Raw genomic sequence first — 27,441 nt, 5'->3', positions numbered from 1 at the left:
GGTTATAGTCAATTTCGTAGACCTTTTGCTCGACCTTGACCTTGACTTTTGACCTAAGACTTTCAAAACTGAATCACTTCCACCTCTCAACATAACAATTAATCCATGAAAGTTTCCCTACTCTATGAGTAAAATTGTGACCTCCGCCACGGAAGCTTATTTCTCGACATTGACCTTTGACCTAGGACTTTCAAAATTGAATCACTAGCACGTCTCAACATGAAAATTAATCCATGAAAGTTTCCCTACTCTTTGAATGAAATTGTGACCTCCGCCACGGAAGCTTATTTCTCGACCTTGACCTTTGACCTAGGACTTTCAAAATTGAATCACTTCCACGTCTCAACATTGAAATTAATCCATGAAAGTTTCCCTACTCTATGAATAAAATTGTGACCTCCGCCACGGAAGCTTATTTCTCGACATTGACCTTTGACCTAGGACTTTCACAATTGAATCACTTGCACGTCTTAACATGAAAATTAATCCCGGAAAGTTTCCCTACTCTATGAATAAAATTATGACCTCCGCCACGGAAGCTTATTTCTCAACGTTGACCTTTGACCTAGGACTTTCACAATTGAATCACTTGCACGTCTTAACATGAAAATTAATCCCGGAAAGTTTCCCTACTCTATGAATAAAATTATGACCTCCGCCACGGAAGCTTATTTCTCAACGTTGACCTTTGACCTAGGACTTTCAAAATTGAATCACTTGCACGTCTTAACATGAAAATTAATCCCGGAAAGTTTCCCTACTCTATGAATAAAATTATGACCTCCGCCACGGAAGCTTATTTCTCAACGTTGACCTTTGACCTAGGACTTTCACAATTGAATCACTTGCACGTCTCAATAAAAATTAATCCCTGAAAGTTTCCCTACTCTATGAATAAAATTGTGACCTCTACCACGGAAGCTTATTTCTCGACCTTGACCTTTGACCTAGGACTTTCAAAATTGAATCACTTGCACGTCTCAATAAAAATTAATCCCTGAAAGTTTCCCTACTCTATGAATAAAATTGTGACCTCCGCCACGGAAGCTTATTTCTCGACCTTGACCTTTGACCTAGGACTTTTCAAAATTGAATCACTTGCACGTCTCAACATAAAAATTAATCCATGAAAGTTTCCCTATTCTCTGAATAAAATTGTGACCTCCGCACGGAAGCTTATTTCTCGACATTGACCTTTGACCTAGGACTTTCAAAATTGAATCACTTGCACGTCTTAACATGAAAATTAATCCCGGAAAGTTTCCCTACTCTATGAATAAAATTATGACCTCCGCCACGGAAGCTTATTTCTCAACGTTGACCTTTGACCTAGGACTTTCACAATTGAATCACTTCCACGTCTCAATAAAAATTAATCCCTGAAAGTTTCCCTACTCTATGAATAAAATTGTGACCTCTACCACGGAAGCTTATTTCTCGACCTTGACCTTTGACCTAGGACTTTCAAAATTGAATCACTTGCACGTCTCAATAAAAATTAATCCCTGAAAGTTTCCCTACTCTATGAATAAAATTGTGACCTCCGCCACGGAAGCTTATTTCTCGACCTTGACCTTTGACCTAGGACTTTTCAAAATTGAATCACTTGCACGTCTCAACATAAAAATTAATCCATGAAAGTTTCCCTATTCTCTGAATAAAATTGTGACCTCCGCACGGAAGCTTATTTCTCGACATTGACCTTTGACCTAGGACTTTCAAAATTGAATCACTTGCACGTCTCAACATGAAAATTAATCCCTTAAAGTTTCCCTACTCAATGAATAAAATTGTGACCTCCGCCACGAAAAGCTTATTTCTTGACATTGACCTTTGATCCAGGACTTTCAAAATTGAATCACTTGCACATCTCAACATGAAAATTAATCCCTGAAAGTTTCACTACTCTATGAGAAAAATTATGGCCAGGTAGTTGTTCACAAACAAACAAACAAACGGACAAACAGGGGCAAAACATAACATCCTCCCAACTTCGTTGACGGAGGTAATGATGTACTTATTTTCTATTTAGTTCCAGACTAAGAACCTATTTCCACACCTACAGTAGTTCTATTCTAAGGATCAATTTTGACATTCATTTTCTAAGAGTGTGCAACTTTCAAAATCCAGTGGCTTAATAAACATCCATTACCAAATCCATTTCCAGACTACTAATTCTTGAAATCCAGTTCAAGGGTAAGTACCTACTACTAAATCCAATACTCTTTTTGAAGACTAATTAAAGAGAAGAATCTGTTCTGAAATTTAATAGCCAAAGAGCATCTATGACTTTTTCCAAATGAATTCATAGAAGAGTAATCGTATTTGTTAAGTGAATGTATAATTTCCAAAAACTTTAAGACATGGAAAATACTAGAATCAGGTGAGCTTCAAGCAGCACAGTTGAAAAGTTATCTAACCTGTAAATCCAGTATTACCACCTAGCAATGGAAGCTTGCTCATTCTAGACCCCTGTTACGTGAAGTAACCTAAGGGAAGTATTTCCTCATCTTGGAGACAGTAGATAGAACATAATCGTGTGGTATTGAATCTTCTAATTACATGATGCAAAACCAAAACTGAACGACTCTATCATGTAATTCTTATATAATTTTTGCAGTTTATTTAATTTGAGACTTCAACATGTAGTGTACAGTAGAATCTATACAATACTTCATATAAAGTGTATCTATCTTATACTGATAAGATATCTCAAGTTTTTCGTTTTTGGTGATTGTACTCATAAATGAAACTCAAAAATACTAGTGGAAATTCGAAAAAAAAAAGTGTATTACGAGTAATTTGACAGTATCCAAAACTAAATTTATGTAATTCTTCTCCTTTAGGGGCCCTTTGTTTTCTAATAAGTTCACACATACTTAAGGTTTTTCAATATGCATGTTTGTACTTTTAGCATCCCTCTTAAGGATAGAATGTTTATCAAAATTCCACTTTTCCAACTTTTGCAGAGATGGGTGTGTTGGTGTTAGCCCTTACCGGGATGACACCCAATACGACGGCTGGTGTACCTCCAACTGTTTACATGAGCCTTCTTACTGTCCCCCCACGCACTGTTCTTGTCCTTCTTAAAACACGATTTCTTGATTTCAACTTTTCTATATTCTTGTATGAATGATGTTCATTCTCTGTAACCAATTTTGTATTCCATTGTAACAAATAAAGTGCCAATGACGTTATCCTTAATCCCAAGTAGGGACCCGTCCTTCTTTGGAGTGATTGTACTCTTATGCTCACCTCTAAGTGACATTTTATGAATCACAACTATTGTAAAACTTTGTACATTAAAAAATTTCCCTTGTAATTCACTTGTAACCTCAAGTGATGTGGGGTGAAAGGAGCATTGAAAGTCCACTAAACAAAGAGAGTAAATTAAATTTCTGTAAGATCTTGGGAAACTTGAAGATCATTAGTAATCAAGCTATGTAAAAGTCTGGGTTAAACTTTAGCTGACATATGACCCTAACCTTAGTCTGCCCATCACCTTCACTGGTAGTTTACGCAGGTCAAATGGGAGCCTACTAAGTACGTTGACTCTGACTGATATATGCATGCCACGTACATGGTTTTTTATAATTTTTAGTTCAAATGTTGTACAAAATTTAAATCTATACTGGACTTTTAACCAGTTAGTATTATCTTGAGTTCACTCAATAAAAGGGTATCCTCAACAAATTATGCATACGAGCTTTGAACTCTTATTCTCCTAAGGTTCAAACTCTATAACGAAGGCTGGATTCTTAATCAACATTTGATCTCCAATTAAGACTACTACTTCACTCTGCACATTGACATTATTACTGAAATATTCATGTTAAATATGAATAATCTACCTTTTATACTTAAAATTATCATAGCCACAATTGGGGTCGTGTTTCATCTTTCACCTAAATTATGACCTTTGCCCCACTGTGTACTGCAGCATCATGACGATTTTGTATAGTTAAGAAGCTTTGTCCAAAGTCTATCCCTATTTCATCATAGACCTTATCTATGAGTTCAACCTTGACTCACCTCAGCACATTTTCATTAATGGATCAAGCTATGAATTCTAGCATGAAGTCTCCTGTATACTGGGTAAATTTCTATTCAGTCCTTAACCTTCAAATATATCCTTCATATCACTGTATAATACAATATTAATGAACTAGCGTACGCGACCCGTCAAAATGATGGCTAAATCCCTCTCACCAAGGCATGACTACTCCCTCGCCCACTACTCATGTGATGGGGAGAGCTCAGCGTGAATGGAAAGAAATATATACATATATATACACAAACACACACACACACACACACACACACACACATATATATATATATATATATATATATATATATATATATATATATATATATATATATATTCATATATATGTATACATGAATACATATATACCTATATATATATATATATATATATATATATATATATATATATATATATATAGGTATATATGTATACATATATATATATACATATATATATACACATATAGATATATACATATATATATATATATATATATATATATATATATATATATATATATATATATATATATATATATATATATATATATATCCAGACACTTGCTCTTTATTTTAAAGGGGAGATTAAGCATACCGAATATGAAGGCTATCTCGTATAGTGCAACTATTATAGCCTTGCATAAATTCCTACTTAATATCTATCCCCTAAGATGGACATTGATTGACCTTAATCCAAACCTCACTCTCTACATCAGCTTCATTTTTAGGTCATGTACATCAAAAATTATTACTCCATCTCATATATTGAGAAAGCTAAGGCTAAGATTGCAGGCCTATTTGCCCTTGGATCTATACGCATGAGTTTGCCTTCTAACAGAACTTCACATTGGCCTCAATATTGGATTATGCACATCAACTATTTAATCTTTATTTTGTAGAGCAAAAAAGATAAAGTCAAGCACATTATAATACACAATTTTCCATTTATATATGATAAATTAAATTAACCGACAATCTATGAAAAATTAAATCTATTTTAAGCTTTCGAAGGGACCATCTTCCTGCCTCTTCAGAAAACAAATAGTTACAAATTCTTAAAGAGAGTACTATTTGCTTTCTGAAGAGGCAGGGAGATAGTCCCTTCGAAACACCCAAATAAATTTTCTTTTTTCATAGATTGTGGGTTAATTTCATTTATACAGCCAAATGTAAATTCCTACTTGATCAATAGGCTCTAAATATGAATACGTCCTCGACTCACAAGGAAATTATCTTCATTAGCAAATATGCATGATACAAATTTTCTATACCTCCTAATTCCAAAATTTATGATCCCTAATCCAATCACAGTGCAAATTTTGATTTTTTAGGTATGATTTTATCCTTGATGTAACTCGGCTCACTGGCTTCATCTCTGAATTTCACTATGGGATATATATATATATATATATATATATATATATATATATATATATATATATATATATATATATATATATATATATATATATATATATATATATATATATATATATATATATATATATATATCACAATGTTCTAAAGACCTAGAGTATAGGCCTACGTATATGATAAGAGATTCTGTCACCTCTCACCCCCTGGTCGGCTAAGAATAACCAAACAATAAACGATAAAGACTAAATAGATGAAACATTTAGGGCCCCAGAAACCCATCATAAGGACGGCAAGATTGTGATTATCAACGAAAAATGTTAAAATCCCCGAGGGTGGATCGAACTCTGGACCGTTAGACTGATAGTCTTCACCGTTCTATTAGGCTACCATTATTGTCAAAACAAAAAATAAATAAATAAATAAATAAATAAATACTTATAGCATATAGAGATGGCCATTTCAGGTGAACTTGTAAGCTATAATATAAAGTTATTTACAATTTTAGCTAATTAATTTAATCAAGAGTTATTTCAATTTGAATGAGTCTAAATATAACGATAATTTCCGGATAATCTTGTGGATAAGCCTGGCCGCGTGAGAGGTTGGGACCCACTAATGAAGAGACTAGATCAAAAAGAAAAACTATATACTGCATAGACAATTTATTCAATCTACCGTTAAAGCTATAACATTGTCTAGAGCCTACTATAAGCCTACTTTTGTCTCGATAGGTCGTAATCTAACCAAAATAACTGAAATTAGATAAAGCTACAGTAGGTCTAATATTTCTAACTGAAACCAAAGACATATTGACCAATACCTCGTCCGATCTCAGAATAAGTTGAAGTTGGCGACTGCTTTTCAAGGGAAGGCTTCCAAACACGCCATTTTTTCCAGAGTTTTCTCACTCTACCTTTATCCTGAGAGGCTTCAACGCAATTCCTTAACAAAAAAGGTTTCATGATCTACTTTTCAATGGGTAGTTCAATTCTACATTTATCAAGGAAAGGTATCAGGGTAATCTTTTCAATAGATGTTTACAAGTCTGGGACGATCCGTTAAAAAAAAAAAAAAAAAAAAAAAAAGGCTAACAGCTAGAATGGATGACTTATAGCAATGGCTAAAAAAAGGTAAGAGATAAGACTTATTCTTAAGGCTGAGTATTAAACAAAAGTCGGCTACATAAGTTTCATTCCGCTATGCAAATGCTTTTTCGTTGCATATCATCATACTCTTAATTAATTATACGAAAGCTAAGACTAAACATTAATCTCTATCGGCATTTGAAATTTTCATGAGGGAGATTGAGCATGTTAGCGTCACCTAAAGAAAGATATTCTCCCTATGCAATTAAAAACAAAAAATGTAAAAATATCAGGTTTTCTTGACAATGTTGGCAGCACATATCCTCAAAGTAAGCTTACAAAAGTGTTTTGTTTACATATCTCAGGTTAACTACGGAAAGAGAAATGGCGTTGCATCACATTATAGCTGATTACGGATACAATCTTGAACTTGAAATGTATAACATACCTTAACTATGAAAAAAAAAAAAAATAGGAGATATGGAATCACTTCTGGTTGATAAGATTATCGTAAACAATAACACCAGCTTTGGAACATTGTAGGCTACGTAATACCGTAAAATGATGCATAGGCCTAGACTTCCTTTGAACTTATGGCAATCGGATTGTTTTCCTATTTCCCTTCAAGCATAGCGTTCGAAGTGAAGAGTTAAAAAAAAAAACTTACAGTATATAATTATTTTTCTAATCCATAAGGACGGTCTACTTAATTAAATGAAAAAAAAAATAGTTTTAATGGCAAACAATTCGGCACTTGGGCTTTGCAACCAACGGACTCACATTTTTCAGAATTCATGGGCAACCAATATTCATTTAACCAAAAGGTATTACCTTATAAATTTCAAAAATAACATTATTATATTAAAACGTTATGTTCAAACCTTCATAGTTTCCCTTAGATTAGACTAAGTGTAACTTTTTATTTCGTAGGCCCAACTTACGCTATGCTTGATAAACATCTTTCTAAGGCAGACTTTTATTAGGAACACTAATATAATGTAGCTCTTAAATTGCATATATAAGGAAAGCAATGACAGTCTATTCTCTCTAAACAAAGGTGCAAACTTTTTCTACCACTACTAGATGAAAAAAAGAAAAAAAAAAACAGAAATATGATAACGAAATAAATCTATTCGTTTAACACCATCATTTAATATTCATACAAATGCATAACCAACATTATCAATGTCCAATCTAAGGAAATAATGAGATTACAGAATACAGAAAAATTCTTAAGCTGAATTGTTAACAGTTTAGTTCATTCGTGGCTGTGTTGTATACATGTTTACTAAAAATACAAAATCAATATTGTCCAACTCAAGAATATAATATTCACAGCATTTTTCTCAATTGTAATTGTTAATCCTCCCTTAGATTTTGGTTCTAACACAACTGGCTGTATGATACATACTATAGATCCTTAGACTTACTGAAACTAAAAGTATAAACTTGTTACCGCGTCAACGAATAATTCCGTACTTAAATTGTCTGTTACATATAACCCGACGATCATCTTTACTCACATTTCGTGCTAACACTGGGGAGAAAAAAAAACCTGTCAGTTATTTCTAAATATATCAAACGTTAGCCTACCAGTAAGGGTGACCTCTGTAGTTATGCACTATATCGTAGCCTATAGGTTATAGACCTACCAAGCTGCATGCGTTCGGGGTTTTCATATTAAAATTACGATTCTTATGACAAATAGGTTATCCTACCGGTAAAATATTCCTAACGTGAAAATTGCAAAAATCTATATATACCAAGGTATGACTACGCCTCCTCCCCCCCCCCTTACCCGAAGGAAAAAGAAAGAGCTGAGCGTGATATATATATATATATATATATATATATATATATATATATATATATATATATATATATATATATATATATATATATATGTATGTATATATATATATATATATATATATATATATATATATATATATATATATATATATATATATATATATATATATATATATATGAGAGAGAGAGAGAGAAAAAAAAAGAGAGAGAGAGAAAAAAAAAAGAGAGAGAGAGAGAGAGAGAGAGAGAGAGAGAGAGAGAGAGAGAAGAGAGAGAGAGAGAGAGAATATTAAAATTGTCCCTTAAGCCGATGAGTATCATGATGCAAGCAATTGTACTTACCACATCTCTACCCGAGTTCCGTTCCCTCCCAGTAGAACCTTGCTGGATGGATAATACATTATCTACACTCCATTTCTTCCACTAGTTTTTGAAGTCTAAGCACAACGTTGAAATAAAAATATATCCATAAAAGACCGAGTTCGCTCACTATGCACAAGGAAACAGAAAACCTAGAGAGGTGATGTCGTCTGTTGAAACGTCAACAGTGACGGAGTGTTAGAAACAAAACATTACATCGTTAAAGTCCTGAGTTCTGAACTTGATTTTATAGTGTGCTAAAAATAATGTTATGACCTATTACTTAGCAGAATTTGTATATACGCCATACTAAATGCAAGCATAATTTATCCTTTCTCTAAACAATAAATGATTTGAGGTGATAAACGAAAACTGTAGAGTTTTTATTGAACAATTCGGTAGCATTAATTCAGCGACAAAATAACAACTTGTCAACTCTGGCAGTATTGCCAAATCCCCGATTAAACCTATTTCACTAAATGTTTCTCGATTAGTATGAGTAAAAGTGTGCTGGCAAATAAAACACAGGGAAATGGATAAAGTCCTCAATCATAAAGCAGTTCCGAATAGAGGCTGTATTTTGCTTGATAGTAATGATAGGGTATAGGCCTAGCTAAAATTTCTAGATATCAACTGCCTCGCTTCCTCAGAAAACGGACAAAGTAATTAAATTGGACCAACAACATTCATTTTATAAGATATAATTCGTTTATTTCACAAACACCATTCTGGTATGATGTGCCATGTATAGGATCTATACCCACAACTGCACAACATAAGAAAAATATTTATTTTATTTGCTGCACAAAATTGCTGGCAATGAAATTGAATTTGGGTGTATTCCTTTTCATGAATTAATTACCAGAAACTTTAAAGATAATATAATTAAACCTGTAACCTAGATTATGGTCACATACATAATTCAGGTATTAAAAAACTGCATCAATTTTGAAAAGAAAAAATCTTTACGTCAACAATAGTATGCAGAATGAAAAATACTTTCCTTTGCGATGCTATGTTCCTTGATGATAGTTTTTGTACAAGATCGTTGTTACAGAACAAGCAAAAAACAAAAATAATTAGATCAATCCATTCAGATATTTTTGGTTTTAATAAAGCTTTATATGAAATTATAGTCCTTCCCATTTTTCAATCTCTCTTTGTGCTTCTTATTGGCTGGACAACTGTGATCAGAATGTATTTAGAATATATTAGCTGTTCATGCCAATATACCAAAAAAAAAAAAAAACAGGAAACTCTCTTACTATTATTCAAACCCGTTTCTCTATATAAGGCTCTGATTCAAACCGCCATAGCATTCACCAGCATTAGGCTAATTGTTCAGTGGCTACTTTCCTCTTGGTGAAGATACAAGAGATTCTTTACCTATGGTAAGCAGCTCTTCTAGGACGACACTCCAAAGTCAAACCATTGTCCTCTAGCCATGGGTAGTGCCATGGCCTTCCACTGTCTTGGATCTCAGCTCTCTTGCTTGAGGGTACACTCGGGGGCACGCTATTCTATCTTATTTCTCTTCATCTTGTTTTTTTTTTTTAAGTGTTTGTGGAGAACTTTTTTATGTGTTCTGAGTGGGAACTTAGTCCGGGAAAGTCTCCTTATGACAGCTACACAAAGTTCAACAGGGGAGGATAATTAGCACTTACTCTCAGGGCACAAACACCCTGCTAATACTTTACTGTCACAATTTACTAACCATCACTCCTAAATACAAAAGGGGGAAATTTACTGTCCAGAGGCCGGAGAACTCCACACGTAGAATATATAAGTAATTTATGGCCTACTCTAGCTTTGTGAGGTCTATAGTCATCTCATTCTCAGGCTCTGTTCCGACTCCGTCCCAGCTACCCCCAATGAGATGCTGGGCAGGTATTTTACGTTAATGTAGTTAGACAAAATCCAAAATGGGAGCAGTGATGTAAAGTAGTTTAAAAGTTTAAAGATAAGGATCTTTACCTTCGAAGCAAATATATTAATGCAAAGTTCCTCGCTGTTACCACCTATAGACTTACTTAGGTTTACTCTTTAAATATTCCCAGTTTAAACATTAAATAAATGAGGGAGCAAAAAATACTAAAGAGGTTTAATTAACCTAATATTGATTTATTCACAAATTTACATTAAAAGAAAACGGACATCTTAACAACACAAAAATGGAATAATAAAAGGAATGCAATTTAAAAGCAATTCAAAATAGTAAAAATGATGGGTTAGACACATGGTCTGCAACAATCACAAATCAAAATGGGGTCAGGCACGTGGCCCACGTGACCCAGAGACTGTGCTAGTCTCAAACCAGAAATTAATATCCAAGAAAAATATATACACACAATCCCACCACACACAGTCCGAATAGTGTAAAAGCCAGGTTCCCTATCAAGTTAAAATTAGTCTAAGCTAAAAAATGGGGGAATAACTATGGCCATTTGTAGTAGTACCTGCACTCCTTTGATGATCAGTCCTATTCCCATGATGGCAGTTGACCTGGATGCACTTCGCACTCTTTACTGGCCCACCCCAAGAATCCTCGTTTGTGGCAATATGTTTCCAGGTTCCACTCCTTCACTGTCTCCAGCCGGCAGCCACAGAACTCCTTGGTGAGTGACGTTTTGGGAGAGGGGGTGAGCCAGAGGTGCACAGGTTCACTGACCAGGCAGGTCAGTAGGCCAGGGCGGCTTCTAGTTGAATGGGCTCGACACTAAGGTCGAGGAGATCACCTGGCTTCACCTTTCCAGACAGGTGAGGAACTTGGTGCGTATGGTACTTCATTGGGGGTGCCATATCGGGACTTCAGGACAGGACAATGTATTGTTGTAAGGAGTGCAGAGGAGGCAGGATTTTGTACTAAATACTTTAGAGAAATCTTGCTGCTCTAAGGGAGTTTATATATACAACAATCCTACCTATTCTGACTTGCTAAAAATTAATAGTTTAAATGATTAATTAGCAATAGACTGGCGCGATGGGCATACATCTTAGAATTAACAAACCTTAATTGGTATTGAGAAATATAAGATGCACTAATTCAGCAGTATTGAAATTTATATCAAAATTAAGTTTAGGAAATTAATCTCGACCCACGTAGTTTAATGAAAGAACCAACATACGCCGGCGTTACTACTAAGGCCCTCTGTTGTGCGTATCTACGCTGTGACGTCACGAGCATGGCGTGCGCCACTGTCAACAAGTTTAAGTTTAGATTAGTTCTCCCTATGTTTCGTTAAAGAAAACTGGATGTAGGAGAGAATGTTTGAGGGGTAGCTATAGTATTAGTAGAAGTGGGCTAAAAATACGATTGAAAGAAGAGTGAAGAAAATTCTTCACAGTGTATATAATTTATATATGATAGATCTAATTTAATGGTGTTACTGTAATTAAAAATATTTATTTTCATTGTTTATTACTTCTCTTGTAGTTTATATCCTTTCCTCATTTGGGCTATTTTACCCTGTTGGAGCCCTTGGGCTTATAGCACCCTGCTTTTCCAACTAGGTTAAAAGCTTTTCTTTCAATACTACTACTACTACTACTACTACTAATAATAATAATAATAATAATAATAATAATAATTTCATTTTTCAGATCTCCCTTCCTGACGCTTATACAGCAATGGAGCATGGAAATTAGACCAACGCTCCCAAAGTGCAACTTGACGGGATATGCTCCATGAGTCCTTCATTCAGGAAAATGTATCGAGGCATATGGCTACCACAATGAATTAAATACAAGTACAAAATCATATATGTATATATATATATATATATATATATATATATATATATATATATATATATATATATATATGTGTGTGTGTGTGTGTGTATATATATATATATATATATATATATATATATATATATATATATATATATATATATATATATATATATATATATATATATATATTTGGGCTCAGGCCATGTCGTCCTGATGGAAGTTCCTAAAGGGTGGCTCCCTAGGGTATATTTGACTACAGTGATATTCCCAGAGAATTTTACCTTAAGGTATCCACAATTCAAGCTCCTGGAGAGAATATCCCTAAACAAATCTAACAGGGATATCGCATAATATCAGAGGACGTATTCTTGACACATCACATAGCTATCTTCACCCGGAACAGTATTAACGCTTCGAGGGGTCACAGTGACAAGAATCTGAAACGAGAATGAAAAGAGCCGCTCATAAGGAATCTCTCCTATTCTGTTTCCAGTGTGTATCTGATGAAGGCGGTAGCGCCCTCTTTATTCCTTTTCGTGTAGCTCTACTACTCGGTGTTTTCCATTGTGTTCTCTCGTTATTTTGGATATAATTCAACATTATGATACCTTCTCCGGCCTCTTCTGCCTCTGGAAAGTTGAGTATCATCTATACTTTGTATAAATGTAAGCTCTTGTCGTTTTGAATTAAATCAAAAGTGATATTAACGTAAACAAGAGCTGTTGCCTACCGGAGGCATCCTGGATGCTGTCGCTCGCTATTTATGGGTCATTTAGTTAGCTAGAGCGACGTTCCCGGTTTTTTATGCTTTAATAATCTAGGAATGCTTATATGATGCCGTTAGTTTAGTTCGGCGATTTAGGTAACCGATCTTGCCCTTCGTGAGGCTTAGTAGCCTAGGCGTCTGGCCCTAGTACTTTAATGCATGATATAAGTTTTTCCGAGTGTTATGTTATTGAAGCTATAGGCAAATATTTTATACATGTAAGATATTGTTGAATTTTCTTTCCAAGATTGTATACGAGAGTTTCGGTGATTTAGGTAATCGATTCTCACCGCACCTAGGCTAGTAGCCTATGGTACTGTAGAATACTTTCGCACATCCCCGATTGTTCTTTTCTCCTCCGGAGACTAAATTCAATTCCGCTCTCCCTCTGAGTAAGCCTTAGGCTTAATCCTAGCAGTTTTATCTGTATAATAATTCAGGTATAACTAACTATACTAGGATATGTCTGTCCTGACCTGATAACCAGAGTGACTGGTTTTTTGGGTTGGGGCAGAACATCAGAGTTTCTAGTCTGTGGTCTGCTTCTTCCTAGCATAGAGAATGAGTTTCCTTTGCTAGGTTAGGTGCGGACACAGGAAGCTTTGCTTCCCTAGTCCATGTCTGAAGGATTCTGTACAAGATGATTCCTTCTTCTAGTGGTCTAGCAGACTGTCCTGTGTTGTTTTTCAAGTGCTAAAGAATGAGTTTTCTCTGTTGCCTAACGAAATAACTTCACCTAACTTTGTTCTGGTTGGGAGGAGGATAGCAAGTCTTGCCAGTCTTCCTCCCTAATAGACAACTCTAGGTTAGGATGAGCTTCCCTAACTGCTGAGTGTGTCTCTTGCTAGAACGAAGTTTACAGGACCCTTATCCCTTTTCTCTTTCTTAGTGATGGCCTAGCCATTGCATCTTTGGCCGCAGTCCTACTTCCGTACCTAGTGTAGGTTAGGATGGAGGACCAGCTCTGCTCTCTGCCGGCCGGCAATTACGTGTTGGCCGGCAATTACGTGTCGGCCGCTAGAGACCCTCTCTTTTGCAGAGTGAACCCCAGACCTCCCTTGGTCTCCCTTCCATGTCCGCCGGTAGAGTACGGCAGGCTATGGATTCCTTGGAAGCCTGAATGCTACATTCTCCCCTTCCATATGTTCACTCTTTCTGGATGGAAGGTCATATGGCAATGCCGCCTTATAACCTTACATCAATACTGTTTCTCCGACTAGTGTGTTGTACCCCTAGCCCGGCTGTCGGCAGGTGGAGGTTCTCTGGTTCTTAGCCACTGCCGGCAGGTATGGGTATTGCTACCTTTGCCTGCCGGCAGTGGGAACACATCCCGATTAGCGGCCGGCAGCCGGGTGTTAGTGTTTTCAGCTGCCGCGGCACACATTTGCGAACTAGTGACCTGCCGCCTATTAGTTAAAGGTAGTATATCTTTGAACTATACAGGGGTAAATGCCGGCCAGCACAACAGCATGCGATGTACAGTAGTTACTATTTTTGTAGTGTAGTACACACTGCATTAATAAAACTACAGTACAGAGTTTGTGGTAACACTAAAGTTCTTCCAACATACTTAATGTTATCTCGAACAGCCTTTTGTTGAGACCGTACAATATATAGAAAGTGAGTTCTTTCTGTATTCATTCTATACCGTATATTAAAACTCTATTTCAAGGTGTGAACTACACCTTAAATTTCCGTTTAGAAAATTACATAAGGTATTCTAGAATAGAATTAACCTTAGTTTTAATATCTTGGGAGGTTACAGCAATTGGCTGGACAGGAAATACAAGTATGTGTCGTTCCTTCTTTCTTTTAGCTTTACTGTGTAAGCTACATGTTCTAATAAAAGTGAAAAGCCTTCACTTGATACTCATGGATTTTTCTTCTCTTTACAGGAGGACCATCCGAAGTGCGGGAGTGTGTTTTGTTATGTCCGCAGTAAGAACTTCTGTGGACATCAGTTTTGCAGGAGGCACGCAGCATGTGCAGCCTCCAGAGGTGATCTCCGGTATTGGGACCCTCAGGTTTGTACAGTATGTTCTAACCTGATTACCGAGGCTTTTGATAACCCCAAGTCGACGGAGTCAAGGGATGCTGCCAGGGAAAAGTTACGATCCTGGGTGAGGGGTTTTCAGAAAAACACCTCAGGCCCCTACCTTCCAAATGAGAAGATGAGGGCCTACCTTTTCCCTAAAGCATCGGCTGATGCAGTCATTCCTCAGCCTCAGGTGGAGATACCAACTGCCCAGAATCCGGTAGATTCTGAAGTCTCGGCCGCCCTTCAAGACATCCAATTGGACGATAAGATGTCGGAGGTGTCAGATTCTACAGAGAAGGACCTTCTAGGAGAAAGTCAGGAGGAGGAGCTGTCCCAGGCTCCTCAAGTAGAAGAGGAAGAAATCAACGAGGTGTCGGTTACATTAGTTCTGGACCCAGAACCTGTTCCCTCTACATCATCTGCTATCCCAGATGAACTGGGAAGGACTCTTTCTTCTATTGTTGAGATGATCCAACAAATTCAAAAGAAGAATGATGAGAAGGAAGCTGCAATGAAACTGGAGATACGTAGACTTGCAGCATCACGTGGGCCCCAGAAGCGACTCAACGTGAAGGATCTTCCTTTGTGCTCGGATACCAATCCTTGGAGGTATGCCGAACACATGTCAATGACAATCGGGAAGATCGTGATATCGGAAAAGTTGGGAGCAAATCCCCTGGAAGAGGTTGAATTTTGGCCCAACAAAGATTCTTACCCGGACTGCTATGTCCGCCTTAGGAAGGAGCCAGCCTTAAAGGAGGAGACGGAGCCGAAAGAGGTCATAGTTTTATTACCATAGTAAAGCTCAGGCGTTACTAGCGAGCTCGATGAAAGAGAGGGGCTTCACGAACTCAAAGGTGCCAACCTTGAGTAAGAAACTTTCCTCCTTTGTGGCCTCTCCTGCCAGAGCCTTTCCCTTCATGGAAAAGGGATATAAGGCAGCCCTAAAAGCGGTGGAGGCAGGGAAACCAAGCCCCTCCTTGGAGGAGTACAAGCTGTTATCTCTGACCTTGCCCTTGGACCAAGAAGACTTGAAGGACGTACATCTTACCTTCTCTGTCGAGAAGCTGGAAGCTGAACGTCAGTTTGGTGAGGAACTTCCAAAACTGTCGGAGGTTCTCTTGCGCATAGAGCAAGAGACGAAGGAAAGACTTGCGGTATCGATGTCGTTGCAAAGGACATTAGAAACGATGGCAAGTGACCCCAAGATCTAGGACATGTTCATGGTAGTGGCCAAAACCCATCTGGCCACAGTTACGAAGGATCTCTATAGCTTTATTAAAGCTAGGAGAGCCTGTAGAGAGTTCGTGTTCGCCTCGGCTGCGGTGAGGCACGAACCGAGGAAACTGATCTCCTCTCGTATCTGGAGTAAAGACCTCTTTTCCAACGAAGTGGTTAAAGAGGTAGTAGACAAGGCTGCCACAGAGAATAGGAACCTTCTCAAAAAGTGGGGCTTAGATCTTAAGAGAAAGTCTTCTCCGGATGAGGGTCCCCAAACCAAGAGGAAGACAGAAAGGCCTAGGCCATCCTCTCGGCCAGCTATACCCTACCGACAGCAACAACAACAACAACTCCCTGTGACCACGGTGCCTCAGATAATGGCACAACCTCCAACCACGTACCAGCTGGTACCTCAACAAGTGACGACTCAGTCGCCAGTTTTTAACCCAGCCTTCGAAAGGCAGACTTCTTCCTTTCGTTCGAAGGCTAGAGGAACAGCCAGAGGTTCTTCTAGACGCCCTTCAAGGGGAAGGGGATCAAGGGGAGGACGCGGTCAAGGAGGCAAGGCCTCAGGTCCACAACAGCAGAAGTGAGATGCTTCCAGTAGGAGGGAGACTACAGCTATTTAGGGATCGCTGGACCTTCGATCCCTGGGCCCACAGCCTAATAAAGAATGGACTAGGTTGGAGCTGGAGCAGTCCTCCACCTCAATTTCCTCAATTCTCCCAACACTCAACCCCCGTTCTGGAAAAATATGTCCGAAAGCTCTTAGACAAAAGAGTAATCCGGAAAGTTAAATCCATCAAATTCCAAGGAAGGCTGTTTTGTGTTCCAAAGAAGGACTCAGAAAAACTCAGAGTCATTCTAGACTTGTCGCCACTCAACAAGTTCATAGTGAACTACAAGTTCAGAATGCTCACACTTCAACACATAAGGACCCTACTGCCCAAAAGGGCATGTACTGTCTCTATAGACTTGTCTGACGCTTATTGCCACGTTCCAATTAATCGTCACCTCTCCTCCTACCTAGGCTTCAAGTTACATAGAAAACTTTACGCCTTCAGAGCCATGCCTTTCGGGCTAAATATACTCCCAAGGATTTTCACGAAGCTCGCGAACGCAGCCATCCATCAATTACGCCTAAAGGGGGTCCAAGTAGTAGCCTACTTGGACGACTGGCTGGTGTGGGCAGCATCCAGGACAGAATGCATGCAAGCTTCTAAGATAGTGATCCAGTTCCTGGAACATCTGGGATTCAAGATCAACATCAAAAAGTCTCGGCTTTCTTCAGCTCAAAAATTTCAGTGGTTGGGAATCCACTGGAATTTGGAGTCACATCGACTTTCCATTCCTGGGAAGAAGAGGAGAAAGATAGCAGGATCTGTCAAGAGACTGTTGAAATCCAAACGGATATCAAGACGTGAACAGGAGAGAGTGCTGGGCTCTCTACAGTTTGCTTCGATAACAGATCCAGTGCTAAGAGCACAGCTAAAGGATGCAACAGGAGTCTGGTGAAAATACGCATCAAACGCGCGAAGAGATCTAATAAGACCACTTCCGACTTGACTGCGAATGCTTCTCAAGCCGTGGTCCAATGCCAAGCAATTGAAGAAATCAATACTTCTTCAACCTCCTCCCCCATCAGTAACTATCCACACAGACGCTTCAAAGGAAGGCTGGGTAGGTCACTCTCATCAGAAGAGAGTCCAAGGAGCTTGGTCCAATCTTTTCAAGTCATTTCACATCAACTTTCTAGAAGCCATGGCAGTACTTCTGACACTAAAGAAAGTATCTCCTTGCTACCCGACACACATAAGACTGGTTCTAGACAGCGAGGTGATAGTGAGATGCCTGAATTGACAAAGGTCGAGGTCACTTCAAATCAACCAAGTGATGTTGGCCATATTCCGTTTGGCAGAAAGGAAGAAATGGCACCTGTCAGCAGTTCACATTCAAGGGTTCCGCAATGCGATAGAGGACGCTCTATCCAGGTTTACACCAATAGAGTCAGAATGGTCCCTAGACGCAGGATCGTTCTCCTTAATCTCGAGTCAAGTCCCGGAGCTGCAGATAGGCCTTTTTGCGACGAAAGACAACAAGAAAATAGATCGTTATGTGTCCTCATACGAGGATCCGCTAGCGGAAGCAGTGGACCCTATGTCCTTAGACTGGAACAAATGGTCCAGTATTTATCTGTTCCCTCCGCACAACCTCCTTTTGATGGTCCTTGACAAACTGAGATCCTTCAAAGGGAAGGCGGCAATAGTGGCCCACAAGTGGCCAAATACCGTGTGGTTCCCTCCGGCATTGGAACTACGACTAAAATTCGTACCGCTACCGGATCCATCCCTGTCTCAGCGAGTACAGAAGTCGACTGTCTTCGCTTCATCACAGAAAACCAGGAACCTACATCTCATGATTTTCTCTCCTTAGTGAGGAGGAAAAAGGTTCGGTGTCAAAAGTCAGTTTAGACTTTTGAAGGGAACCAGAAGATTATGAGGCTTCAGGGAAGAAGCCGATATCCTCTGTCAAGGCGAAGAAACCAATAAAAATCTCGACAGATTCCTATTCATCATTATTCACTCACCTTCATGACCAGCCGACACAATACTATTGTTAAAGCGCTTAGAAGGTTTTGAAGTAAAAGTCATATTTCTGTTTGTACTCGCTTTGGGGGCCAGAGTAAGTGAAACGGCGGTTCTCTCTGGAGAGGAAGGATGACACAGCAGATAGACCTATAAGCTCCCCCAAACCCACCATCCTTTGCTCGCAAGGATGGTGAGGTTGCAGCGACCAAAGAAACCAACGAATTTGTGCGGGACTCGAACCCCAGTCTGGCTTTAACCCATCAGGGACGTTACTACATCGAACACCGAGAGTAAATGCTATTGTGGTTGACATTTACATTGATTAAAACAACGAGTGTTAGTGATGAATATTCACTATAGGACCCATCTTCACTTTCGTCTTCAGAGTCTGTGGCTCATGCATTTGTGGGACCTGGGTAAGGTGGTCTCATTACCCAGGGTCAGTAATTGTGACCTGCGGTTAGAGGGACCTGTCATTAACTCCAAGGTCATTTTGGGATCTTTCTTCGCCAATTATTATTATTATTATTATTATTATTATTATTATTATTATTATTACTTGCTAAGCTACAACTCTGGTTGGAAAAGCAGGATGCTATAAGCCCAGGGGCCCCAACAGGAAAAATAGCCCAGTGAGGAAAGGAAACAAGGAAAAATAAAATATATCAAGAACTGTAACATTCCTATATAGACTAAAAACTTTAAAAAAAAAAGAGGAAGAGAAATTAGATAGAATAGTGTGCCTGAGTGTACTCTCAGGCAAGAGAATCTTTGACATTATTATTATCATAATTATTATCATTATGATTATAATTTTCATTAATAGTAGTATTACATGAGAGAAGCTGTGACCTTAGTTGGTAAAGCAGTAAAGAAGAAACTAAAAGATATAACAACAATACAAAATAAGATAAATAACAAGATAAGATAATTAAAAATATATAAGTTAAATTCAGTCCATAAAATGATTAAATTATATTAACCATAAACATATCTGCTATTATATGAAATATATCATTGATAATGTTATCTATAGCGGCTAATCTCTCTCCTCTCTCTCTCTCTCTCTCTCTCTCTCTCTCTCTCTCTCTCTCTCTCTCTCTCTCTCTCTCTCTCTCTGTCAAGGAAAAATAAGATTACGATTATCTAATGATTATATGTTAATATAACTTTATAATCGAAAATGATCGAGTTTTTTTACGTCTGACGTATCGGAGAATGTAAGAAAAGCTGCAGACGAGAGAAGGGTAAACGTGGATACGCTAAATATAAACCCCTTTAATCAAGTTCTCTTGCTTGAGGGGACACTTGGGCACGCTGTTCTGTCTGATTTCTCTTCCTTTTGTTTTGTTGAAGTTTTTATAGTTTATAAAGGAAATATTTATTCTAATGTTGTTACTGTTCTTGAAATATTTCATTTTCCCTTTTTTTCCTTTCCTCACTGGGCGATTTTCCCTGCTGGGGCCCCTTGGCTTATAACATCCTGCTTTTCCAACTAGGGTTGTAGCTTAGCAAGTAATAATAATAATAATAATAATAATAATAATAATAATAATAATAATGGCCTAAACAGCTGTTGGTAAAACACTTAATAACTGAAAAGGCAGAATAACGTCTAACTTTTCTTTCAAAACTCTACAAGTCAAGAATAAGAAAAGGAAATTAGAAAAGTGGTGTCACAAGATGATGGATGCCACAAGTGCATTGTTTACGAATAAAACCACTCATAACATCATTCTCAATAACACGACTTAAAACATCATGCAATAAAGGCACTTTTCGTTTCGTGATTATTATTATTATTATTATTATTATTATTATTATTATTATTATTATTATTATTATTATTGTTGTTGTTAATTACTAGGCTACAACCCTAGTTGGAAAAGCAAGATGCTATAAGCCCAAGGCCTCCACCAGGGAAAAATAGCCCATAGCACTATCCAAGACTAGAGAACAATGGTTTGATTTTGGGGTGTCCTTCTCCTAGAAGAGCTGTTTACCATAGCCAAAGAGTCTCTTCAACCCTCACCAAAAGGAAAATGGCCACTGAACAATTAGAGTACAGTAGTTAACCTCTTGGGTGAAGAAGAATTGTTTGGTATCTCAGTGTTGTCAGGTGTATGAGGACAAAGGAGAATCTGTAAAGAATATGCCAGACTATTCGGAGTATGTGTAGGCAAAGTGAACCGTAACCAGAGAGAAGGATCCAATTTAGTACTGTCTGGTCAGTCAAAGGACCCCATAACTCTCTACCGGTAGTATCTCAACGGGTGGAAATTTGCAGTGTTCATATTATTATTATCATTATTATTATTATTATTATTATTATTATTATTATCAATTGCTAAGCTACAACCCTAATTAGAAAAGCACAATGCTATAAGCCCAGGGGCTCCAACAGGGAAAATAGCACAGTGAGGAAAGGAAACAAGAAAAAATAAAATATTCTAAGAATAGTAACACTAAAATAAATATATTGATATACGAAGTTGAAACGCTAAAAAGGTTTAACAGTAATATAAAAATAATGTAGGCGGGAATGGGGGTAAAGTAGAGAGCCAAAAAGTGGGGTCAGCTATGACCGAAAAGACGTTGCAGAACCTCGTTAGTAACATGGAATGTTATTATTATTATTATTATTATTATTATTACCCAAGCTACAACCCTAGTTGGAAAAGCAAGATGATATATGCCAAAGGGCTCCAATAGGAAAAATAGCCCAGTGAGGGAAAGAAATAAGGAAATAAATAAATGTTGAGAAAAAATTAACAATAAATCATTCTTAAAAACAGTAACAACGTCAAAACAGATATGTCATATATAAACTATAAAAAGATTTACGTCAGCCTGTTCAACATAAAAACATTTGCTGCAACTTTGAACTTTTGATGTTCTATTGATCATTCCATAACTTGGTAACAACTGGAGTAAAACTTCTAGAATACTAGAATTGAGCTTCGTGATGGAGAAGGCCTGGCTATTAGAATTAACTGCCTGCAAAGTATTACGAACAGGATGGAATTGTCCAGGAAGATCTGAATGTAACGGATGGTAAGAGTTATGAAAAATCTTATGCAACATGCATAATGGACTAATTGAACGATCGTGCTAAAGATTAATATCTAGATCAGGAATAAGAAATTTAATAGACCGTAAGTTTCTCCCCAACAAATTAAGATGAGAATCAGCAGCTGAACACCAAACAGGAGAACAATACTCAAAACAAGGTAGAATGAAAGAATTAAAACACTTCTTCAGAATAGATTGATCACCGAAAATCTTAAAAGACTTTCTCAATAAGACAACTTTTTGTGCAATGGAAGAAGACACAGACCTAATGTGTTTCTCAAAAGTAAATTTGCTGTCGAGAATCACACCTAAAATTTTAAAAGTCATACAAAGTTCAAGAAACGTTATCAATACTGAGATCCGGATGTTGAGGAGCCACTGTCGTTGACCTACTTACATTCATACTTTGAGTTTTGTTAGGATTTAACTTCATACCCCATATTTTTGCACCATGCACTAATTTTAGCTAGTTCTCTATTAAGGGATTCAACAACCCCAGATCTACATTCAGGGGATGGAATTGATGCAAGGAGAGTAGCATCATCTGCATATGCAACAAGCTTGTTTTCTAGGCCAAACTACATGGCATGTGTATATAGTATGAAAAGTAATTGGCTAAGAACACTACCCTGTGGAACACCAGATATCACATTCCTATACTCACTATGGTGCCCATCAACAACAACTCTTTGAGATCTATTACTTTAAAAAATGATAATAATCCTAAGAAACGACCCAGCCATTCCCAACTGTTTTAGTTTGAAAACAAGGGCCTCATGATTAACACGGTCAAGGGCAGCACTAAAATCAAGGCCGATCATACGAACTTCCTGACCACAATCAAGGGCTTTCTGTACAGCATTGAGGATTATAAGAAGGGCATTACATGCTCCAAGGCCTTTACGAAAACCAAATTGCTAACTAGGGAATAGATGATTACCTTCAGCAAACCTATGAAGACGTTTTGCCAGAAGACGTTCAAAAACTTTAGATAATATGGTAGGTATGGAAATTGGGCGGTAATCAGTGGGACTTGAGCTACCATAAACACATTTACATAGAGGAGTAACATTACCAATTCCCCAACAAACACTAAAAGCTCCTCCTCTTGCTAACTTGCGCAAAATAAGAGATAACTTTGAAGCTAAGAAATCTGCTCTTTATAAAAAAAAAAACAAAGGAAAAATACCATTTGGGTTTACACCTCCATAAGCATCAAGGTCCATCAAAAGAGCTTTAATTTCACGAGATCGAAAAGCTAAACTTGTTAGTTTAGCCTTAGGAAAACAGGAATGAGGAAGTTCAAGTTTTTCATTACTCTGTTTACTGTCAAAAACATCAGCCAAACGGGTTGTCTTTTCCTTACAATTATTGAAAACATGATAACAAATAATATTACGATTATCTAATGATAATATGTTAATATATCTTTATAATCGAGAATGATCGAGTTTTTTTTTAATCTGACGGATCGGAGAATGTATGAAAAACTGCATACGAGAGGATAAACGCGGATACGCTAAATATAAACCCCTTTAATTAAGTCAATCAAATAAAGAGAGCTAATTGAATCCTTAACAAAGACGAATACGATTTCCCCCTTTTCTGGCGTGTCAGGAAATCCTCTTAGAGACATATAAAGGGTTATCAAAAGCACAACAAAGACGGAGAGTAGCTTAGTAATCAGAGGTTGGCGATCGAGACGAGGCTTAAAAGTTGTGTTCTTTACCAGAGAAATTAAAGGACAGATATTTCTATCTGAACGCAACCTTTCGTCGAAAACCTGCCGTTAGAGACTTGGCACTCTTAGGCTACTTGAATCAGATACAAAATCTGATACAAAGTGAAGCTAAAATACAGAGTAACATTTCGTGAAACCTTGTACGGTGTTTCAACAATTGGAATTTTGATTCAACTGTGGAAATAACTTAAGACTGGACCATGATATTGCTGCTTTTGTGCGTTCTTACTGCAGTCCCTGCATCTGCCTCGTCACGTAAGTATTCAGTTATCTTAGAAGGTACGTTAGAAGGAACGCGAAATCTTCTGAAAATACCTAATAACTTATAACCAATTATTAGATTTACTAAGAGAATAAGGGGTTAACAAAGATAAAATTAAGAATATTAAATATAAAAATATAGGGAAAGAATACCTTGTTCTCAGAAGTTTTTCAAGCTTTTTCAGGTTGATATCTGTTATTTCAGTTCTCTGCATTTTCAATAATTGGTAGAGAGAGAGAGAGAGAGAGAGAGAGAGAGAGAGAGAGAGAGAGAGAGAGAGAGAGAGAGAGAAGGGTTAAGCTAAACTTACTGTTGATGGGGATCTATAGTGTCTAATTCAGAAAACTTAGAGAAATTATTTTGGGAAAAGAGAATAGAATCTATTTGGTCCCTTTAACAAGATATTTTAATAAACCCAACTTTCTTAAGGCAATAAATATTTTGGTTACCTTTAGCTATGGTAAGCAGCTTTTCTAAGAGAAGGACACTCCGAAATCAAACCATTGTTCTCTGGTCTTAGGTAGTGCCATAGCCTCTGTACCATGGTCTTCCACTGTCTTGGGTTGGAGTTCTCTTGCTTGAGGGTACACTCGGGCACACTATTCTATTCTTATTTCTCATCCTGTTGTATTTTATTTTCAAGTTTTTATACTTTATATATGAAATATTTATTTTAATGTTGTTACTGTTCTTAAAATATTTCATATTAATTGTTAATTACTTTTTTGTAGTTTCCTTATTTCCATTCTCTCTTTGCGATTTTCCCTGTTGGATCCCTTGGGCTTATAGCATCTTGCTTTTTCAACTAGGGTTATAGCTTAGCATGTAATAATAATAATAATAATAATAATAATAATAATAATAATAATAATAATAATAATGATAATTGGTCCTTCGTGTTTATGGAGTCATTAGGCAAACCAAATTTTATAAAGACTAAAATGGATAAAATCAGTCATATGTTATTCATATGCTCAGAAAGTAGAGTCATGATGCCAGGTTTTAGCAAAGTGGTCAGTGTGATGATGAAAACTGGCCAGACCCCATGAATAAAAGCATGTATGAGGCCTTTGTCCTGCAATGGAGTTGAAACGGCTGTGTTTACTGTTGTTGTTGAGTGTAGTAAGAGGTTCTTTAGACAGATGGCAAACTGACTATGTAGGCTTTTCCGGACTGTCAAATTGGTAATCTTTTATTTGACTTTGATGCATATGAAGGTTTAGATTCAAATAGCATTTCTAATTTATTTCTCGTAAAATACATTAATTAATCAACTCACAAGTTGTAATGCACATTACACAAATACATCCTTCGTGTTCTTGGCTCAGCAACTTTAATGATTTACAGTATTATTATTATTATTATTATTATTATTATTATTATTATTATTATTATTATTACTATTACTATTATTATTATTATTAAATTGAAATACGATAGAATAGTGTGCCCGAGTGTAACCTCAAGCAATAGACTTCTAACCCAAGACAGTGGAACACCATGGGATAGAGGCTATGGCACTACCCTAGACTAGGGAACAATGATTTGATTTTGGAGTGTCCTTCTCCTAGAAGAGCTTCTTATCATAGCTAAAGTCTCTTCTACCCTAACCAAGAGCTACTGAACAATAACAGTGCAGTAATCCCTTAGGTGAAGAAGAATTGTTTGGTAATCTCAGTCTTGCCAGGTGTATGAGGACAGAGGAGAATGTGTAAAGAATAGGCCAGACTATTCGGTGTGTGTGTGTGTAGGCAAAGAGAAAATGAACTGTAACCAGAGAGAAGGGTCCAATGTCGTACAGTCAGGCCAGTCAAAGGACCCCATAACTCTCTAGTGGTAGTATCTCAACACAATATCTGATTTGGTCTTAAAAACAAGCCCTTTGTTTAAACAGATGATGCTATTCTCTTTTCACTGCTTCCATCTCCTTTGAGTGAACCTTGGGTTACTGAATTCAAAACAGATATTCAGCCAAAACTATTACACGAGCTAATTATGAGGGATGAAACTGAACCCCAATAAAACTCGAGGTTCGATTCTTGGTGAGTTTCAGAGGGCCCCTACCACGGTTTAAGGTTTAAAGGTCCCTCATGAATGGCAGAGGCAAGGAACAGTGACATTACCCCAGCTGGCATGAAATGCCATAGAGACTGACCATATATACATATGATCAGCGCCCAAGCCCCCTCCACCCAAGGTAGGACCAGGGAGGGCCAGGCAATGGCTGCTAGTGACTCAGCAAGTAGACCTGTAGGCTCCCCTAAAACCTCATCTTTGGCTCACAAGGCTGGTGAGGTTGCAGACACTAAAGGAGCTAACGAGTTCATTGAGCGGGACTCGAGCCCCAGTCTGGCGATCACTAGGCCGAGAAGTTATCAATTGGCCACAACAACCCATTATATTAACAGCATAATTTGATTAAATATAATTCTTTTAATGCTTGGAGTGAGATTCTTGTTTACAAAAACATATTGGAGAATCATATCTAGTCTATTATTTCCTCCATTGCCCAAAACATTTGTATACTGAGAAAGTGCCAAAAGATTTTTGGAGACTTCTTCATCCCAGTGAAGTGTTTTTATTCTTTTATGTCATGTTATTGACTCTGTTCTTAAATTCTTGGACATAACTTGAGGTCCGTTTTATTTCTTATCTCCGATTAGGATGTCAGTCTGTTTACCATTCACCAAGAACAGTCGCTGCAAAGATTCTGAGCGAAATAAGCCACACCCCCTGATGACGTCATAGCCAATCATGTTGCCTCCCATGTCACAATGCATCCCCTTACAAATTTCAACTGATAACGCGGCAGACAACATGATTGGCTATGACGTCATCAGGGGGTAAGGCCTATTTCGCCAGGAATCCCTGCGGCGACTGTAGTCACAGCTAACAACCTTGCCTTTTCATATATGAGATTCAATTTCACACAGCATTCTTGAAATTTCATTCCTGCTGCAACCAAACTTTGGAATTGTCTTTATATTCACCGGTAGATTCAGGAATTCAAATTTGCTGTAATGTTATATATATATATATATATATATATATATATATATATATATATATATATATATATATATATATATATATATATATATATATATATATATATATATATATATATATATATATATATATATATATAATTTTTTTTTTTTTTTGGGGGGGGGCAAAGTTCAGTGACATACTGTAAGTCTCAATTCATGATTTGTTTGTTATTTATCTCATTATCCTATTTCCATCTAATGTTTTTTCCTTGTTATTTAGTTTTCACAGTTTATTCTTTACTTTTTTATTTCTTTTTGGGGACTGGCTTGCTTTTCTTATAGCG

The 27,441-nt window shown here is 37.2% G+C and overlaps 3 protein-coding genes across 7 annotated transcripts in view; 2 read left to right on the top strand and 1 right to left on the bottom strand.

Annotated features, from left to right (window-relative positions):
- Positions 1 to 12,425, top strand: part of LOC137629138 (peroxidase-like) — a 41,034-nt gene extending 28,609 nt beyond the window's left edge. The window contains exon 15 of one of the 2 annotated variants that reach the window (XM_068360418.1): positions 12,285 to 12,425. In XM_068360418.1, the coding sequence (XP_068216519.1) occupies positions 12,285 to 12,372 (88 nt within the window). In that variant the 3' untranslated portion in view covers positions 12,373 to 12,425. Of the gene's footprint in view, positions 1 to 2,969; positions 4,183 to 12,284 lie in introns of those variants that run through there. The other variant, XM_068360412.1, reaches the window with a different exon arrangement.
- Positions 1 to 27,441, bottom strand: part of LOC137629173 (DNA-(apurinic or apyrimidinic site) endonuclease 2-like) — a 215,995-nt gene that overhangs the window by 114,207 nt on the left and 74,347 nt on the right. The window contains exon 1 of one of the 2 annotated variants that reach the window (XM_068360456.1): positions 8,667 to 8,879. The exons of the other annotated variant lie outside the window; for it this stretch is intronic. The gene's annotated coding sequence lies outside the window, so the exon portion shown is untranslated. Of the gene's footprint in view, positions 1 to 8,666; positions 8,880 to 27,441 lie in introns of those variants that run through there. 2 annotated transcript variants of the gene reach the window in all.
- Positions 23,780 to 27,441, top strand: part of LOC137629201 (uncharacterized) — a 10,945-nt gene continuing 7,283 nt past the window's right edge. For all 3 annotated transcript variants that reach the window (XM_068360468.1, XM_068360476.1, XM_068360463.1), the window contains exon 1: positions 23,780 to 24,100. In XM_068360468.1, coding sequence (XP_068216569.1) covers positions 24,046 to 24,100 — 55 coding nt within the window. In that variant the 5' untranslated portion in view covers positions 23,780 to 24,045. The remainder of the gene's footprint in view (positions 24,101 to 27,441) is intronic.

This window comes from Palaemon carinicauda, chromosome 2, assembly GCF_036898095.1.
Source record: "Palaemon carinicauda isolate YSFRI2023 chromosome 2, ASM3689809v2, whole genome shotgun sequence".
NCBI classification, from domain to species: domain Eukaryota; kingdom Metazoa; phylum Arthropoda; class Malacostraca; order Decapoda; family Palaemonidae; genus Palaemon; species Palaemon carinicauda.
This window is presented reverse-complemented; position numbering and strand designations above follow the sequence as displayed.